The sequence below is a fragment of the Oryx dammah genome, unplaced genomic scaffold (assembly GCF_014754425.2).
Source record: "Oryx dammah isolate SB20612 unplaced genomic scaffold, SCBI_Odam_1.1 HiC_scaffold_5, whole genome shotgun sequence".
Classification (NCBI taxonomy): Eukaryota; Metazoa; Chordata; class Mammalia; order Artiodactyla; family Bovidae; genus Oryx; species Oryx dammah.
The window spans coordinates 8569454-8590314 of NW_024070189.1; the positions used below are offsets into that span (position 1 = coordinate 8569454).

The 20861-nt window shown below is 40.9% G+C and overlaps 1 protein-coding gene across 13 annotated transcripts in view; it reads right to left on the reverse strand.

Annotated features, from left to right (window-relative positions):
* Positions 1 to 6040: 6040 nt before the first annotated feature.
* PAM (peptidylglycine alpha-amidating monooxygenase) overlaps positions 6041 to 20861 on the reverse strand; it is a 321951-nt gene continuing 307130 nt past the window's right edge. For 2 of the 13 annotated variants that reach the window (XM_040239733.1, XM_040239740.1), the window contains 4 exons: positions 19309 to 19362; positions 10486 to 10689; positions 7525 to 7578; positions 6041 to 6875 (listed from right to left, as the gene is read on the reverse strand). In XM_040239733.1, the coding sequence (XP_040095667.1) occupies positions 6700 to 6875; positions 7525 to 7578; positions 10486 to 10689; positions 19309 to 19362 (488 nt within the window). In that variant the 3' untranslated portion in view covers positions 6041 to 6699. Of the gene's footprint in view, positions 6876 to 7524; positions 7582 to 10485; positions 10690 to 19308; positions 19363 to 20861 lie in introns of all 13 variants that reach the window. The other 11 variants (XM_040239731.1, XM_040239732.1, XM_040239742.1 and 8 more) reach the window with 8 other exon arrangements.

Consider the following 20861-nt stretch of genomic DNA (forward strand, 5'->3'; position numbering starts at 1 on the left):
ATGTGACCTTATCTAGATTTGATGCGTCGCACTTTCCTTGTCCAGAGTGACTGGTTCTGAGGTTGATGCATGAAGCAAATCAGGCCAGTTAGTCAATGTGTTGAAACTCTGTAGAAAGAGAAGCTATTTGTCTCAGAGTTACTGCTGGTAGGATTTAGACTTAGAGCTGCTGATTGCCACTTTCATTACCACATACATGGAGAGTCTGCATGAAAGTGAATCCTCGAAGGAAGACAGCCAAACCGAGGCAGTCATCCATGAGGGATGGAGGGAGACAGAATCCTGATGGCATCAGCTGAGTCTTGGCATCTAGCCATTCTTGGGCTTTTTTGTTGCCTGAATCTATCAGTAATAATTCTTTTTCTTGACACATTAATTTTTGATTATTATATATTATATCATTATTAATTATTAATAAACATGAGTTATTCTTCAGCCTATTTCTTAGGTGTTTTTGTTTGTTTGTTTGTTTTTTTAATTGACTCATTTGAAAAGACCCTGATGCTGGGAAAGATTGAAGGTGGGAGGAGAAGGGGACAACAGAGGATGAGATGGTTGGATTGTATCACTGACTCAATGCACATGAGTTTAAGTAAACTCTGGGAGTTGGTGACGGACAGGGAGGCCTGGCGTGCTGCGGTTCATGGGGTCGCAAGAGTCAGACACGACTGAGTGACTGAACTGAACTGAACTGAAGTACAGTTGTTTTGATCCAAGGTGGCTCAGTGGTAAAGAATCTGCCTGTCAGTGCAGGAGCAGCAGAAGATGTGGGTATGGTCCCCGAGCAGGGAAGATCCCCTGGAGGGGGAAATGGTAACCAACTCCAGTATTCCTGCCAGGATAATCCCACGGACAGAGGAGCCTGGTGGACGACAATCTGCGGGGCCACAAAGAGTTGGAGACGACTGACTGAGCATGCATGCGTGCATGTGCAATCTACAATACTGTGTTAGTTGCAGGGATGCATCAAAGTGATCCATGTCTTCTTTTCCACATTCCCTTATAGGTTTTTACAAAATACTGAGTTTGGTTCCCTGTGCTACACTGTAGGGCCTTTTTTGTTATCTATTTTATGTATAGCCGTGTGTATAACATTTAAATGTTGCTGGCTATTTGAACTGAGCTGTAATTAATGACTGAAGAAGTCTGACTAGACTTTGCTTGCAGAGCAGAGGTAGAGTCACAGACGTGGAGGGCAGACTTGTGGTTGCAGGGAGTGGCGGGGGGTCATGCACAGGGGCGCGTGTGATAGACTGGCAGACTGGCCCTGCATACGCACCCTACTACATGTAAGAGCAGATGACTAACAGGGATCTGCTGTGCAGCTCGCACAGCTCTTCTCTACAATGGGTGAGGAATCTAAAGCAGAGTGGACAGTATGTGTACACGTGGCTGACTTATTTGGTATAAAGTAGAAACTAACACAACACTAGATGAACTATACTCCAAAAAAATGATCAAAGAAAAGAAGTCTGACTAATACAATGGCATAAAAAAGTCATCAATTCTAGAACCTGGAATTTCAGATCTTTCTGATCTGAATTCAGTGCCTTTCCATATTGTCTAAGACTGGGCCATACTAATGAATATCACTTTCTCCTTATCTGGAAGTGAGTTGTAAGAACCAGCGCAATCGTACCACTCCATCCACACGCATGCTTATCCCACGGCTCCCACACAATATTTTTTTTCAAAAGATATGGGGAAGGTTGCAGTATAATAGAGGAAACATTAATGAGTGGAGCATTCTCAAGTGATTGGTGTTTTCATTTAGTAGAGTATATATTGAATAATGAAATGCATTTCTGCTCAGAAACGAAAAGGGTCCTCTTTGCTATTGTCAAACTTGTTTTTATAAACTCCTATTTCATATGCTAACTTTGGTGTATCAACCCGTACAACTTCACTGCCAGGTCTTCATTGCTAAACCCCTCCCCTGTGACAGTACAGTGTGTACTCAGTTTTGGAGCATGGAAAATACATGCCCTTGTTTTGTACCTGTAGTTTGGATATATAATTGACACCTTTGTGCTTTGGTGTTTCAACCATTTTAAGGCTCTACTGAGGAATCATATTTAGCATCATCAATATATTCTCTACAATGAATATGCTCCCTTAATTAAATCATGATGTTAAAAAAACACACCAAATGGGTTTGGTTGATTCTTGCTTCCTTTAAACGTGATTGCACCTGTTCCCACGTCCCTCACTGCTGCAAACAAAAAACAAAAAACCCACACAAAACCAAATACACAAAGTCTAGCATAGCAACCTGCTGAAGACATTATTTGTATCTTTCATGTTGTTTTAAATAAGGTTCTAAGAAGGCCCCTAGAAGCCTTTCTGTGCATCTAAGTTATTTCCCATGCTTGGACAATCAGTGTTAGGGAATGACAAAAAGAAGATAAGTTCTGGCCCTGAAGATAATTTGCAACTGAGCTTTCTGCGGTCTCGGTTTGAGCAACTGGGGTGGATGACTTCTGGGCCTAAGCATCATTCTACAGAGACCACATTATTCGAGAAAATGGTTTTGTGTACCTAATACTTTGTTTTACAGCTCAGCTACTCTCTGGAGGACTGTATTTCTTGGAGATAGTCCATGGAACACCTGGATCCAAATCACCAGGAGTGCTTTTTAAAAATGCAGCTGTCTAGGCTGCACCTAATAGCGTGAATCAGAAAGTCTGGGAATGGGACCAACAGTCAGTCCTCTTAAAATAAGTACCTGGTTGGTTCTTAGATTCACTGATGTCTGAGAAGTACTCTATGTAGGCTACATCAAATTTGACTTAAATCAATTTGGAGCTACTAGGTAGGTGACAGTCTGGGGAATAAGTTCAAATACCAAGCCCTTGGCTTCTTTTGTCCTTCAGCTACTTAACTATTTATGTAACATCTGAGTGAGACTTTAAAGATGCATGAGAACTTTGAAAAAGAATATGCTGAGTTAATAAACTAAGAAGAAAGCTTAGAATGAAAGATTTTATGCATATGATCATTCAGGGCCAACTCAATGAATGACAAAGATATTCTTTTAGCTCCCCCAAATAATATTCTCTGGATAATTTATTGTAAAGAAAAACGATCAAGCCCAGTTGTTTCCCTTTGCCTTATTAATAAGTCATTATGCCTATTCTAGTTATCCAATTTAAAACATTTAAAAATTGAGGCATTCAGATCTTAGTACTAATGGTCATATCAAAACACCTCAGACCACATCTTCTTCTGCCAAACATCTGCAAACTATAATTTATATGAAAATATGGCTATCCACTTGAAGCAACTGGCAAAGTATCAATAAAACAGTCATTCTTAAAGACAGTGGTTTTCAATTCTGGCTGCACATTAGAATTACCTGGAGAAATTTAAAAATATGACCCATAGCAACATACTATAGTAAGCCAATCAAATCCGAATCTCTGGAGGTAGCGTCCAATCAATTTTTCCTTAAATTCCCCAGTGATTCTACTGTGACGGAATCACCTCCTTTAGGCACTTCCCAGGCAGTGCAATCTCTAACTCAATAACTGCAGCTCACTCAGGACAAAAGTCAGTGGAGAGTGCCTGAAGTCAGCAGAGTCCATTCATTTCTAGTCCGCCCTCTAATTAAGCCAGGTTGGTAGAACAGGTGTGCTGTTCCAGGACAGGATGGGCATGCAGGTTTTCTCTTTTCTCAATTTTCCTTTTTATAAGGCTGTTTGCTTATATTCAGCATATAATGCCATGTGTTATAATAAGGGACATATGTAAGGGCCCAGGCACACGTCAATGGCTCAATGCAGGGGCCCCCTAACCACGGGCCACGGACGGGTATCGGTCAGTGGCCTCTGAGGACCCCGGCCAAATGGCAGGACATGAGCAGAGGTTGAAATCGAAACCACCGTCCCACCTCTCCCCCGGTCTGTGGAAAAACTGTCTTCCACGAAACCGGTCCCTGGTGCCAAAAATGTTGGGGACCGCTGGTTTAATGGATGAGGGAGCTTACATGTCTGAAGCAAGGAAGGTTCTGGAGCGACACCTCAGCAAACGTCAGACGAAACATGGCGGCCGGCCAGGCTTCGCTCTGGGTGCAATGGGCAGTTGCCAATTATAGCAGGGAATAAAGTCAGTTACCAGGGAAACACGGCCTCTGATTAGAACTAGCATTCGCTGGGCCTGGGGCAAGGGAGTCGGGAGGTCCGTGAGGTGCTTGAGCTGGTGACGCACAGAGAGCAAGGGGACGGCCATCTTGACTGTCCTGACTGTACACTCAGCTGGGCTGTTCACGGTCCCCTCTGCAGCACAGGATTGTAAAATAGCCTTAGGTTTTCTACCGGAAGCAAGACTCTCAGTTCAGCACCACTTTCATTTTGGGCTTCCCAAGTGGTGCCAGTGGCAAAGAACTTGCCTACCAATGCAGGAGACAGAGACACGTGTTCGATCCCTGGGTGGGGAAGATCCCTTGGAGGAAGGCCTGGCAACCCACACCAGGATTCCTGCCTGGAGAATCCCATAGACAGAGGAGCCTGGCGGGCTACAGTCCATAGGGTGGCAAAGAGTGAGACGTGACTGAAGAGACTTAGCATGCACCAGCACGTAAGAAGAGCCCTGAAAAATGTTTTTGTCTACTCTATGGATATTGTTGAAGACTTTAACTACCCAACGAGGTGCTATCTTTCAGAAGCTACTTGGGGAAATTTTTTTCTGATCTTATTATTAGCAACTCTAAAAGTTTAATTGGCTCATGAATCATGTAACTAATCCAGTTTTATTTAATGAGCTGCTACAAAGTTTAGAGCCAAATTCTTCTAATGAACAACTATAATAATAATTATTCTTGTATAAATTTTTCCATTTTTATCTTTGTTTTCCCTTTTTTCTTTCCTGCTTTCTTATAACTTATCATTTTGATCTTTTTTTTTTTTTTTCCCCATCCATGAGCCACTGTAAAGCTGTCCAGGAACAAAACTGGGCATACATAACATTAAAAGATATGTAGTTAACAGAGCTGAAGATCAAATAGTGCACCAGAAAAGATGGCTTTCAAGCAAGTCAACTAATTTCCTCCATGTAAGAAAACTTGAACAGCATCACAGCCAACTTACGCCTCTTGGGCACTGTATTAACACTGATGTTGAAATATAAACATGTAAGATATAGAGAACAGGCACTCAAACTGGACTGGCCAATGTTTGTTGGGTCTATCAATAAGAGCTTATGGAAAATACGTTAGGAACATCTTGGCTACCCAATATGTCAGGATAGTGCTGTTGTGAGTCTGCATTTACTAATGTGGTGAAAGGGGCATAAAAGAGTGGTCAGAGGGAGCAAAAGTGTGTTTTCACTCAACAAGGAAAGAAATCTTTCAGTTAGATCAATTGTGTGTCAATTATGAGGGAAAAGAATCTAGGTTGTTAGATATTTTAAATAACTTAGCTAGAAGACAATTCCATTTTTTTTGCAAGCTAGTCTATATTGTTTTAATCTCTAATATGCCACTACTGAGATGCCTGAATTGCAAGTAGGCATTCTGAAGAAAGGGTTCTAGAGTCTGATTATTATAAAAAGAAAAGCTATCAGGTTCTTACTAAACTGAACGGACAGATGATGAAAAATATGTTTAAAAAGTAATTTGTAGTCACTGTAAGATGGAATATTCCTATAAAATACATGGATATTTGGAGTAAAATTATTCTTTAAAAAAGAAAACCATTAGTAGTAACCTACACTGATGGATTAATTTGTATATGTAATTTGAGACACAGGTTTCCTCTTAGCTACAATCACCTTTTATTATTTACCTTCTGATTGTTATACAAGCAAAAATCCTCTTTGAATTTTTAAAGAAAGCCTGGTTTTCACATATATGTAAACTCGGGCTGGTTTTTAATTTATATGTGCTACATAATAAAATGATTTCTTAATTTTAATACAATGCACTTCTTTTGAAACACTGAATAGGTTTCACAGGTTTCACTATAGCTTAGGTTTGTGTAATTATTACAAAAGTTGTATACAAGCCCTGAAAATATGCAAAAACTGCAAAATACACTCTGACAGCTAATGCTCTGAAAACACTTTATTACACAAATTACATTCAGATTCTGAAAATAGTGATCTAACAGTGTAACCATCTAAAAATAAGACATCCCCAAAACACACCGAGGAAGGAAATTAAAAAAAAAAAAAAAATTTAAATAGAGACTTTTTTCTTTCCCTTGTTGCAATATAATGTTAGTGATTTTAAAAAAATAGGAGATTTAGCAGCTTTGTCGTCATGTAGCACAAAGTTTCTCTTCACTGCCACAGGCTGAGAATGCTGAACAGGAAAGGCACCAAAGAAAGACACTGGCAATGGAAGTGCTATTGGGAGAATACTGTGTTCAAGCAGAGGACGGAGTTATTTACAAACTACAGAAAAGTCTCAAAAATGCAGATGAGCAAACCTTCCATCCCTAAACGACTAGCGTGATGGAAGAAGAGGATCGCTTCTCTATCCTATGTTCATATAAAGACAATGGCACGGTGAATGAACTTTCAGGAAACTCCTCAACTAGGAACAATAGCCAACTAATCCCAAAAGAAGTAAATAAAAGGTGTACGGTCCCACACAGACGGGTACAGTTTACAATTAAATACGCAAAACGCTCAGCGTGCTCAAGGGGAAAGGAGCCTGGCATCCTTGGTGAATCTCGTCAGCCTAAAAGAAAACCCTGTGTCTCAGGAGGAAGGCGCGGGGGCGGGCGGCGGGGCCGAGTACTCTTCTTCGGACTCGCTTGCGTCCTCATCTTTCTCCTGGTCGCTTCCTTCCGTGCTGAGGCGGTCGAACCCCTTCCGGCTGTAGCCCTTCCGGCTGGCGAAGAAGTTGCCCAGGTTTAGGCCTCCGCCTCCCTTTCCTGGAGAAAGCGAACAGGGACAGAGGATTGAGTTAAGGTCTGCACAAATGATTTTCAGTTTCCTTATAAATTCTTCTGGGGATGGGAAAGGGCAGGTATTAGAGAGGGGGAAAAAAATGACATAGAGACACTGATCCGACAGAGTCAGAAAGATACGCCCTCACAGGTTCATTAAAATAAATTAGGAAAAAGAAAAAACAACACCCCAAAGCTCCCCAGGATTATGTATTTCTGCAGGATTATTTCAGCTCCTGCTTTTTCCAGGCTCTCGGGAATGGCTGTCCCCTTGAGCAGCTCTTCATTACGGTGACTTTATGAAAAGGTCATCCTCACTATGGCACGCACTGACACACCGACAGGAGTGACAGAAAATGCGCTGAAGACAAATGGGGGGACATAAAAAGGCAGGGAGAAGAAGTCGATGACACAGAATGGCAAGGTGGGAAAACGAAGCTGGGGAACCTGCCGCCTTCCTCACACTTTTGGTTGGTACATGGTTTGCATTTGGCATTTGCAGGGGGATGCTGTGTTACACAAGAGGAGCCTAATTTCCAGAGAGAAAATACAAAGTATCTGCTTGCTTTTTAAAAGACATGATCTTGTGGACTGTGAATCAAATGGGGAGGATTCTAAAAGGTCACAAGCATACCTCTAAGTCTTCCCAGAACTCTTCCCGAACTGGCCTCAAGTTTACGTTCAGAATCTGCTAGAGAAAGAGGGCATATTTCAAAATAAGTCCCGATCACCCTCCTCAATCCACGGGCCCAGCTTTCAACACAAAATAAGGAATTCCTAAATGATTAATGACAAGCCCGGGCTCCTGTCTGTAGGTACTCTTAGAATTCTAAGGGGGCAAAAGGCAGCGTATCATCGTCGTGCATACCAGGGCCAGAGCTGGGTTTGACTCCTACCTAGGTCTCTTATAGGCTGTGCAATCTCAAATGACTTCTCTGAGCCTCAGTTTTCTCTTCTGAAGAAAAGACGGGACCAATGAGAATCCCTACCTCTCCGTAAGTATGTGACATGTTTACAAGCAGTGTTTGGTATATACACAGGAAATGCTCAGTAAATATTAGTTACCTTTATTATGACAAAATTAAAAATTACCCATAATTTGTAAAACCTTGGAAGCTTTGGTTACTACAATTTAGGAGTATTGGTCTGAGGTTTTAGGCTTTCTATTAACAACAGTACATGTCCTGATTGAGGAAGTTTTGGATCCAAATGTACAGCATTTGCTTTTTACATAAGACTGAAGGCAAAAAACTTCTGAAACCCTGAGTATCTGCAGCCATACATGGTGACCCAAATTCTCGTTCCATGAAAAACTGACTTTCTTTCCTTAGGCGGAGGCTGAACTCCAGATGGACTTGGTTTCTCCGAGTGCTGTGTGTCTTACTGCACTCTCTGCCCTGCTTCCAACACTCCCTTCCGGCCTATGGTCAGGAAAATAAGGCTCAGGGTTCTCCCACAAAGCCTCCAACAGGAGTGGGGGCGGCATAGTGGAGCACAGAGCAAAGGTAGAAGGGGAGGTGGGGAGAGAAACAAGCAAGGAGGGAAGGAGAATTTGATAAGACTGTTAGCAAGCCGACAAATGAAGACTGTAAACTGCACAAGGATGCGGGATGGTCCTTAGTTTTGCATCCCACGTGCCCAGCACAGTGTCTGATGTGACGCTGACAAGTTATACGGGTGTGCTGAGTAAGTGGAAGGCCTTTCACGAGGGTTATTAAAACCCTCATAGACTGGATAAGATCTATCAGGAACAAATGTTGAAAAGAGGTGAGAGGCTGGTATACTTTTAGAATTAAATGTATTAGACTGAACCATATAAAGCTGTAATTTCTTAAATAAAACATGATTGAACATGAATGGAAAAAAGGTGAGAGGCTGGTATACTTTTAGGATTAAAACAGAATTAAATGTATTCAAATGAACCATATAAAGCTGTAATTTTTTAAAACATGACTGAAAATGAATGGCAATTTCATATGGTTTGACCTGGGTCCCTCAGTCTTCCCAACATACTCCTGTGAACAATATTCTGGTAGCAGCACCATCCACATGTGCTAACAGCAAAGAGACAGACACCCAACCTTCTTGACACCCCAGCCACTCCTCCTCTAAGTGGACTGATTAGCAATATTCCTGCAATACCCCGCCCCCTGGCCTCATGTATTTCTGATACTCCATATATTTATCACTGTACGTACCATCCTCTATTAATACCTTTATGTGTCATTTCTTTTTTATGTCTTATCTATTCTGTGAGCTCCATTTATTTATTCCATCCTTTTCCCAGTGACTATCAAATCCTCAGGGCCAGGAACTGTTATTTGCGCTGGAGATATATCAGGAAACAAGCAAACACACAGGATTCTTGCTCTTTTGAAGCTTTCCATCTAATTCCATGAAGACAACGACTATATCTAGTTATCTTTGCCTCTGCTCAGCCCTTGTTGGGAAGAGTTAGCTGTATTTTTGAAGAGCTTTATTGACTGCAGGTGACAAGCAAGAAGTCCTAGAAAAACTCCCTTTCAAAAATTATTAATTTAAATTCTTTGGTTTTGTTTCTGTGTCCTTTTCTGTGTCAGGGCTTTGCCGTGGGCACTGAATCCCTGCCAGTCGCCTTGGCCTGAAATTGGATCAGATGCTGTTTCTTGATCGAATGCTGTCCACCATTCTGGTCCATTAATACCTTCCCAGATGCAGCTGTAGCCTCCTGCCTCAGGACCTGGAGACCCCGCCAAGGGACTGTTTCTGAGAGGTGAGAATCACGAGTTGGGTTATTCATTTATGTGGATACCTTGAAAGGAACTCAGCTACTCAGTCTGATCCTATGATGATGATTTGACAAAACACTGACACCAGTGTTGGACTCTCCCCCCCTTCACTCTGCTCTTTTAAAACTGTCGAATGGTTTTCTATGGAAATAGTTGGTTTCCTGAGAGAGGTGAAGTTTCAGACAAGTAACTTTTATGACTTTTTATTAGTTTATTACTAATGATTATTCCTTATAGTCACTGGTGTTATTAATTGAGCACTTACAGGTGCCAGGTTCTGTGATAAATGCTGTATGTCCATTATTTCATTTAATCCCTACACAACCTTGTGAGTATTGTACCCCCACTTTACAGATGAAAAACCTCTGGCTTAGAGAGGTTAAGTAACTTGCCCAAGGTCACAGAGCTAGGAGCTAGAGCCACGACTAGGGAAAAATAGACAACTTCTAAAAAACTGACCTAGGCGTTTTGAGGACTGGGCCTGTTTCTAACAGCAGGGATCTCCTCCTTCCTAATGCTTCAGCTAGTTTATACAGACTACTCATCTACACAGTTTCATATGGAGACATCTAATGGCTTTACACCAATGCTAAAAAGCCATAATAGGGGTTGGGCTTTTATCTATTCAAATTCTGAAGCTCCAGGTACATTTTTCCACTTTGATACTAACTATAGACAATATTTGGAACACAGACAATCACACTGAAAGAGGTATAGAACATTTAAAAAAAAACACACTGAAAAAAAGGTCACAACCAAACTTTGATAATCAGGTCAAACACTCTTTCGCAGGGAGGTTCCAAATTCAAGGGGCTCGTTTTACTTGCCTCCAAAGGCCCTTGATTTTTTCCACCGAATAAATAAGGCAATGGCCAGCAGGACAACCACAGGAATAACCAGAAGGGTTGTAATGAGAACAGCCGGCACTCCGGAGCCCGGCTCTTTGACCAGCTTCTGTTTCTCTTGTATCTTCTGCAATTCTGAGGAGGTGGGTTTGTTCTCCATTTTGGTTTCAACAACTGCCTCGGATTCTTCAGGGAAAGAAGAGTTGACAATATTCAACTGACTCAAAGACTCTGTAACCCTCCCTCCCGCCCCTGCCCAGTCAGATTAACAGCTGCTCATGAAGAACTTGTTGAGCTCAATGCATGTGGGGTTCAGGCTTCAATATCTGTAGCTACTGAGCTGGTACCTGTGACTGACAAATTCCCGTGGAATGCTTTTTCACCTTTAAATTGGTTTTATTTGGTTCTACCCTTTGTTTCCTCTTTAAGTATAATTCCACAGAAGATGTATCCTCCTTTTGCATTTTTTCAAAGGTAAAATGAACAGGCGACATGGTATAAGGGACCAGAATTGGTGTGCATATTGGAGTCAGATGAATCTGAGCTTGAATCCCAGTTCTCCTATATAGCCAGCTTGTGTAACTTTGGGCAAGTTACTTAAGTGATGTGGGCCTTAGACACCTCCTCTGTATAACTGTGAGGATGACAACGACCTCCTTCATGAAATTACTGAGCATAAATGTTTATCATAAGGTGCTTCGTAAGTACTTATCTCCTTGTGATTTTAGTTTATGAGCCTCTTTCGTGTTCACTGAATCACTGGTGCCTCACATGCATAGTTGCATGCATTAATTCCAGAATTAAGAACTGGAAAAAGGGAACTGGGTCCTTTCCAGGTTCTTTTCTGCAGTTTCCAGCAAGTTATAATTGTACCTGGATGCACTGTATGTCCGTTTGTTGTTGAGGAAAATAACTAACACAGCTGTTCTGTGATATTGGCAGATACTGGGTAGATATCAGCCTAAAGTACTACTTGGGAAACTGATAACAACAAAACTAAGTAAGCAATTGCAGGAATCTTAACAACGACTGACGTAGAATGAGGTTGAACCTTGAGGTGTTCTCGCCCCCAAGAAACACATACATGTGTCTGCCCAGAACCCTGTGTGTGAAGCTAGAAGTTACAACTGTGTTTGCCCAAAGGCTTACAAGGTTTCTGAACTTCAGCTTCTTGGTGTGCTCTTTTGTCCTATGATACAAATTGCATCAGATGGCCTCCTGGTAATTTTGACAAAGTGGCAAGGATTAGTGTTTTAACACGATCAAAGTTTAATACGTGTAGACATACTGGAAATACTTCTCCAAGGAAGCATTTCTCAAATTACTTAAGACACTGTAAACACCGTTTACGATACACACTGCTAGGTTCCAGCTTTTTGCCTCAATATTCAGAGCAAGCTTCCTGACCGGTCTCAATGATATCTAGGGTGCACATACACTGTTTCAGGCACTCTTCTCATTTAATCATCACACCAAGCCAATGAGTGGGCGCTATTGTGATCACCACTTCACAGATGGCCTCAGAGTTCTCCTTTCCTTCCCTGCACTGTCATTAAGGGGAGACCATTATTTCTCTTCTTTTATCCATGGAAGTGGGTCTTCAGACTTGAGTGGGAAAGGAGGAAAGGGATTGGTTCATAGATCTAAATGGTTCAAATTTAATCTAAGTCTCAGTTTCCAAGAGGAATAAGAGTATGATTCTTATTTTTCCTGGCTACTAGCTGTTTTGTCTTTTTCTTCATTATTGTTGAAAAGGTATACAAATTGTTCTATGTTTAAGCAAAAAATAACAATAAAGTGATGATAGGAGTACAAAATACAGACCAAAGAGGTGGAGATTGGAGGACATGAAATTGCTGCCTTGAAAGAAGGATTTGTGCCTATTTGAAAGTGACTATAATCAGAGTAATTACACAGCACTTTCTACCTGTCACTTAGCGCATCTACCTAAGCCTTGGATGTTGGCTGTGCCAACTCATATGTAATTTAATTTGTAAGCCTGAGCTAGGACAGAGCTCCAATAAAAGGAAAGAAGAACAATGATGTAGGTGATAGACTAAAAGAACCATCTTACCTTTCACAGAAAGTGTGCTGAGAATAAGGTGGTGAACTTGCTAAGATGCACACACTGTACTTTAGAAATCCTTGCTATCTGCACACTGTACTTTAGAAATCCTTGCTATCCACACCTCTTCTGTACTCTGCATATCATCTGCTAAAGATACTGGAACATTCTAACTTTTGGAACCAGGTGCAGTATGTTTAGATTTTAAACGATGCTCTACATTTTAAAGAATGAGGATAAAAAAATTTTAATTTCCTACTGTAAAAAAAGCAATATGTTGCTCTTAGATGACTTTATAAGGGGAGTAAAAAGCCTAAAAAATAGTTATCACTTAAGAGTCTAAGAATTTCACTCAAAGCATGAAGAACAATCTGAATTCTGCCACTTTTACTCTTTATCCTAAATTCTTTCACTAAAACCCCCCAATAATTCAGAGCATCCTTGATGAAGATGGAATGGAGAAGCTCTAAGATTAGCCAGGACCTGGCGCTACTAGAAGGTGGGGGTTGCTCACTGACATTTTCCTGTCATACAAGACTCCAGATAGATTAAATTGACAACAAAAATATCTTCAAACAAGCTTTTTCAGCATCTCTGCAGATACCTGGAAATAAAAATAATCCTGAAGACTGATGCATAAGAGGTGTTCTCTTCTTTAAAGCAACACATTTAGAAAGGGAAGTGCACTCTCGTGTGAGCTCACACACACAAGCACATGCGCATCTCTCCCCCTTTACAGAAGGGGAGAAGCCCAGAGACCTTTGGAATGGAAATAACTGGGATAGGAAGGAGAGACATTCTAAATACACCAACACAACAATTACTACCCCATTCATCACAGATGGAACTGAAGACTGAACGTTTTAGATGGCATAATGGCAAGTAACGTGGGAGAAGGCATGGAAAGTCCATACAGCATCAATAAGATCCCGGGCTTATTTTGGAGCCACTGAGGTTCAGTTCTGGACCATTGCAATAAAGCACATACTGCAATTAAGCAAGTCACGTAAATGTTTTTGGTTCCCATTGCATATGAAAGTTATGTTTATACTATACCATAGTCTATTAAGCATACAATAGCATTGTCTTAAAAAATGTACATGCTTTAATTTAAAAAAAAGTTTCTTGCAACAAATGCTATTATCTGAGCCTTCAGCAAGTCAGTAACATCAAAGATGGTGGTCACAGGTCACCATAACAAATAACATTGAAACCGTTTGAAATATTTCAGGAATTACCAAAATGTGACACGGAGACAGGAAGTGAGCAATTGCTGTTGGCAAGTGGTGCCGGCAGACTTGCTCAATGCAGGGCTGCATAAGCTTTCACTTGTGAAAGACACAATAAAGCAAAGTGCAACAAAACAAGGTATTCCTCTACACCTTTCTGGGTTGGTTTGTTTAATGCACTGTGCTTCCTCTACAATGTGTTGCTCTCCATAAGGTCTAAGATGCCAATGGCATTAGAGAAATTATTTCTGTTTTCTAAAGAAAGATTCACCATCATCATCTTTCACTGTGGGGTGGGGGAGGGGTAAAGGCTATGCTTTTGGAGGGATATTGGTGTGTCTGTTTTACCCTTAGTAACTTCATTTGAAAGTTTCAATCCCTTCCCTAAGTTTCTTAGCATCACAAATTCTCTTATCCCTGAAACTGCCTGAGAGCAAAATACTGGTTCAGAAACTCTGCTATTACTGATCAGTTGTGTAACCATTCAGTGGAGGATGAGTGTCATGAAAGGTTAGTGGAATTTCAAAATTTACAATTAACATGTATCTACAGGGTTGTTAAGCTGGGAAGATGTTTCTCTCTCTCTTTTGTAAGAGCTGGTTGAAACCAAGCTTATAGGCTGTGATAAAAGACAAAACTCTTGGCGATCCAGCATGATTTATATTCCTTTCTGTAGTAAGAAAATAATCTTAAAAAAAAAAGTTTAATGAGACTCATATGGGTTCAAAGAGGACTAGAACAAGTTCATTTGGGTTTGGGTATTCCTAACTATTAAAACAGGATTGTCGTGACAGGAGATTTCAGTTGAGTTTACTATTTGAACTGCTGGGAAGTTCCATGACCAAATGGACTCTGTGGTGTGCAGAGGGAGAGAGAACGTGGTCAATGGGTGAGCACTGGTCACCGTGACTGGCCAACCAGGGTGAGACAAGGTGGCTGGGCTGTCCACAACACGCCAACCAGTATAGTCTCAGAGTTTTGGTGGGAACTATTTAAAGGTAAATTGGAAGTGGTCAAACAGGAGATGGCAAGAGTGAACATTGACATTTTAGGAACGAGTGAACTAAAATGGACTGGAATGGGTGAATTTAACTCAGATGACCATTATATCTACTACTATGGGCAAAAATCCCTTAGAAATGGAGTAGCCCTCGTAGTTAAGAAAAGACTCCAAAATACCATACCTGGGAACAATTTCAAAAATAACAGAATGGCCTCTGTTCACTTCTGAGGCAAACCATTTAATATCACAGTAATCCAAGTCTATGCCCCAACCACTAATGTCGAAGAAGCTGAAGTTGAACAGTTCTTTGATGACCTATGAGACATTCTAGAACTGACATGAAAAAAGATGTCCTTTTCAGCACAGGGGGATGGAATGCAAAAGTAGGGAGTCAAGAAAACCTGAGTAACAGCCAGTTTGGCCTTGGAGTACAAAATGAAGCAAGGCAAAGGCTAACAGTTTTGCCAAGAGAATGCACTGGTCATAGCAAATACCCTCTTTCAACAACACAAGAGAAGACTCTACACATGGACATCAACAGATGGACAATACCAAAATCAGACTGATTATATTCTTTGCAGCCGAAGATGGAGACACTCTATCCAGTCAGCAAAAACAAGATCAGGAGCTGACTGTGGTTCAGATCATGAACTCCTTATTGACAAATTCAGACTTAAATTGAAGAAAGTAAGGAAAACCTCTAGGCCATTCAGGTAGGACATAAACCAAATCCCTTACAATTATACAGTGGAAGTGAGAAATAGATTCAAGGGATTAGATCTGATAGACAGACTGCCTGAAAAACTATGGATGGAGGTTTGTGATATTGTCCAGGAGGCAGTGGTCAAGATCATCCCCAAGAAAAAGAAATAGAAAAAGGCAAAACGGTTGTCTGAGGAGGCCTTACAAATAGCTGAGAAAAGAAGAGAAGTGAAAGGCAAAAGATAAAAGGAAAGATATATTCATCTGAATGCAGACTTCCAAAGAATAGCAAGAAGAGGTAAGAAACCCCTCCTAAGTGATCAATGCCAGGAAACAGAGGAAGACAATAGGATGGGAAAGACTAGAGATCTCTTCAAGAAAATCAGAGATACCAAGGGAACCTTTCACAATAAAGGACAGAAATGGTATGGACCTAAGAGAAGCAGAAAATATTACAAAGACGAGGCAAGGACACACAGAAGAACTATACAGAAAAGATCTTAATGACCCAGATAACCACGATGTTGTGATCACTCACCTAGAGCCAGACATCTTGGAATGCAAAGTCAAGTAGGCCTCAGGAAGCATCACTACAAACAAAGTTAGTGGAGGTGATGGAATTCAAGCTGAGCTATTTCAAATCCTAGAAGATGATGCTGTGAAAGTGCTACACTCAATATGCCAGCAAATTTGGAAAACTCAGCAGTGGCCACAGGACTGGAAAAGGTCAGTTTTCATTCCAATCCCAAAGAAAGGCAATGCCAAAAATGTTCAAACTACCACACAATTATACTCATCTTGCATGTTAGCGAAATAATTCTCAAAATTCTCCAACCTAGGCTTCAACAGTACATGAACCGTGAACTTCCCGATGTTCAAGCTGGATTTAGAAAAGGCAGAGGAACCAGAGATCAAATTGCCAACATCTACTGGATCATAAAAAAAAGCAAGAGAATTACAGAAAAACATCTACTTCTGCTTCATTGACTACACTAAAGCCTTTGACTGTGTAGATCACAACAAACTGTGGAAAATCCTACAAGAGATGGGAATACCAGACCACCTTACCTGCCTCCTAAGAAATCTGTATGCAGGTCAGGAAGCAACAGTTGAAACTGGATATGGAACAATAGACTGTCTCCACACTGGGAAAGGAGTGCATCAAGGCTGTATATCATCACCCTGCTTATTTAACTTATATGCAGAGTACATTAGGTGAAATGCTGGGATGGGTGAAGCACAAGCTGGAATCAAGATTGCTGAGAGAAATATCAATAACCTCAGATATGCAGATGACACCACCTTTATGGCAGAAAGTGAAGAGGAACTAAAGAGCCTCTTGATGAAAGTGAAAGAGGAGAGTGAAAAAGTTGGCTTAAAGCTCAACATTCAAAAAATGAAGATCATGCATCTGGTCCCATCACTTCATGGCAAATAGATGGGGAAACAATGCAAACAGTGACAGCCTTTATTTTCTAGGGCTCCAGAATCACTGCAGATGGTGATTGCAGCCATGAGATTAAAAGATCTTGCCACTTGGGAGAAAAGTTATGACCAACCTAGACAGCATATTCAAAAGAAGAGACATCACTTTGCCAACAAAGCTCTGTATATTCAAAGTTATGGTTTTTTCAGTAGTCATGTATGCATGTGATAGTTGGACCATAAAGCAAGCTCAGCATCCAAGAACTGATGCTCTTGTACTGCAGTGTTGGAGAAGACTCTTGAGAGTCCCTTGGATGCAAGGAGATCCAGCCAGTCCATCCTAAAGGAGATCAGCCCTGAATATTCAATGGAAGGACTGATGCTGAAGCTGACGCTCCAAAACTTTGGCCTTTGGGCACATGATGTGAAGAACTGACTCATTAGAAAAGATCCTGGATGCTAGGAAAGACTGAAGACAGGAGGAGAAAGGGACAATAGAGGATGAGATGATTGGATGGTGTTACCGACTCAATAGACCTGAGTTTGGATCAAGGTCTGGGAGTTGGTGATGGACAGGGAAGCCTGTCATGCTGCAGTCCATGGGGTCACAAAGAGTTGGACATGACTGAGCAACTGAACTGACCGATTTAAATAGAAATGGTATGAGGCTACTTTGAAATCCAGCAATTTCAGAATAAACTACAGCTATCACCAATCTGTAATTCTTGGAAGAAGTTAAGGTGAATGAATTGGTGGTACTCATTTCTCCTCAATAGGACAGTAACAGTGGTTCAGAACATAGCTTTGGTGCCAGACTGGCTTAAATTCTGGCTTTACCATTTAATATCTTAGTATTAATTCTGTTCCTCTATTTCCTCACATACGTAAAATGAGGATAAGAGCAATTATCATTTGGTTGGTGTAAAGATTAAACTTAAGTTTTGTATAGCCCCTTTTTGTGCTCCGTAAGTGATGCCTATTATTTATAATAGTATCTTTTCCAACATCTCTATTTCAGGGCAAACAGAACTTATCAATAATTCTATATATAACAGTAACAGAAAATAGGAACTTCTTCAATATGAGTGTTGTATGAATGTCACTCAGTAGTGTCACCTGGGTATAATCTCTACAAATGCCAAACAGTTGCTATTTACTTATTTTATAATATTGTCTTACCCCTTTCAACCTTGAGCCGGTTATATTTTCTTATCTGCCTATATAAAATCCCTAAACTCCCTCTTGCTTCTCGCTTCTTTTCATGTCTTTTCCACCTGCTTTCATGAGAAAGGAAAACAAGTAAGCCTGCGGCTAAGTCTTAATATCTAGGAGAATAATTTGTAAAGTAACTAAGAAATGAGCCACTTGGCTACTTAAACATTAGGAACACCTCTAGTGAGTTCTTAACTACACATAACCATGTCAAACCCCTGCAAATAGTGAAAATGTATAAATATAAACTGAACCTAAGAAAGGGAGAAAATAATTTGACTGGGATTCCAACTGAATCCGATAGTTTTACCAGTACCACATTCTATTTCCCCACGCCTTCCAATATACACCAAAGAGAGAGAGGCTCAGACAGGAAAGAATCTGCCTGCAATGCAGGAGACCTGGGTTTGATCCCTGGGTTGGGAAGATCCCCTGAGGAAGGGAAAGGCTACCCATTGGAGTATTCTTGCCTGGAGAATCCCATGGACAGAGGAGCCTGGTGGGCTACAGTCCATGGGGTCCAACAGAGTGGGACATGACTGAGCACCTAACGCTTTCGCATATGCATATAAGTATGTGTGCATACACGCAGAGTCCTTCCAGGCTATAAGCGTCTTGAAGTCAGGCACAGTTTCATTTACCTTAAACCTGCTGTATCTTAACACACAGATGGCCCACAGTAAATGTTGGGGACTGAATGGTAGTTAAGACTAGAGCTTAGGGAACAGCTAATCTTTTCAGGCCCCTATATTATTAACTCACCAAAGATATTTTTCACTCTAATGATTACAGCCCATAAACGAAGACCTTTCCCAGTGTGCTGGAGGTTATTTTTCTAATTGGCTGAGGTTGAAATACTTCCAGAAGTGACCAACTGGCTTTTTTCCTCTCTAAACGTCTCTGGCCCACTTGTAGATTTCTTACATCCCCGATCACTTTTCATCACTTGAAATTGGTGAATTTGAGCTCATTATTACTATTCCAGTTTATCAGAAAAAGCAGTGGCAACATGTAGGCTTAAAGGCTCAAGTACATAGTAGAAGTTAATAGATAATTTACTGTGTTGTATCATATTTTTACCTGAAAAATTTTAAGTACAATCAAGAGCCATAAGTGCATTCAATACAAACCGCCCTGGGTTTCACAGGCATAAGAGGAATCTGACCAACCTCTGATTTCCTGAACCTCAATGCCAGCCTTCTTAACTGATCGATGTTCCATTTCTGTAACACAGCACAGCAAGTAGAGAGAAAAATCAGAATTCCCACCCACAAAAATTTGAAACCTTAATTTGGATATTCATTTTTCTCAGCAGAAAAATTTAATTAATCGAATACATTTTTATACTAGAAAAAAGTTTAATATTACAAATCACTAATTAATTAGGTGCCAGGTCCTAGAATCCTGAATAAAATCCTCTTAGGGAAAGCTGAAATAATATCTCTAAGATCTTTGTCTATAAAACAAGATTTTCTGTGTGAAGTCTATAATCCTGTATTATTTCTGAAATATCAAGGAGCTCTGTTTTCATGTGGAAATCTCAGACTGATCACTGGATCTGTCACGTTTGATTATCAGTCTTCTAGTTGACAAACTGATTTGCCTAGTTAAATACTACAACATAAATACACGAGACTCTTGTTCAGCTTCCCATGGCAGTGTTACTGTTCCCAAGGTACTGTTTTCCAGATTTATAATCTGGTTGCCTTCTGGACTATGCAGAAGGCTTCTCTCTCAAAGCTGAATGCTGTACTGCAGTGCTTCTCAATCGGGATATTTCAAACCAACTTGGGAAGTCTTTCCAAGATACTCATATTATAACCCCTCTTTTTCCTGCAGATTGTGAGTGAGGTCTGGCCATGTGTGCTCTGAAAACCTTCCCCAGGTGACTCGGATATGCATCTCTGTTTTCTACCAACCCCTGGAGTGGAACTGGAATACTGGAATAAAGTGGCTTAGACAGAAGTCTTAATGAGTTCAAGTATCATGTTCCTATGTATAACATGAAGATACTAGTTAGACTTCTGAAATTTTTTTCCATCTTTAAGGGTATTTAATCATTTATTTTTATTCTGAAAAGCCTGACTTCAGTCATGCAACTGAGAATTATCCATCTCTCCTTGCTTTCTTACCTGCCCAAACCCTCTGGTTTCTCTTTGTGGAGACAGGTGGTGGGACAGGCATGCTTACAGGGAGTCTGCAGCTACTGCCGAAGGGCATCAGTCCTCAGACACCTCTGTGCACTCAGCCCTAACTAGGACTTTATTCAGTTCAGTTCAGTTCAGTTCAGTCGCTCATTCATGTCCGACTCTCTGCAACCCCATGCACTGCAGCACGCCAGGCCTCCCTGTCCATCACCAACTCCTGGAGCTTGCTCAAACTCATGTCCATGGAGTCGTGGTGCCATCCAACCATCTCATCCTCCATCGTCCCCTTCTCCTCCTGCCTTCAATCTTCCCCAGCATCAGGGTCTTTTCCAATGAGTCAGTTCTTCACATCAGGTGACCAAAGTATTGGAGTTTCAGCTTCAGGACCAGTCAGTCCTTCCAGTGAATATTCAGGACTGATTTCCTTTAGGATGGACTTGTTTGATCTCCTTGCAGTCTAAGGGATTCTCAAGCGTCTTTTCCAACAGCACAGTTCAAAAGCATCAATTCTTTGGTGCTCAGCTTTCCTTATAGTCCAACTCTCACACCCACACATGACTATTGGAAAAACCATA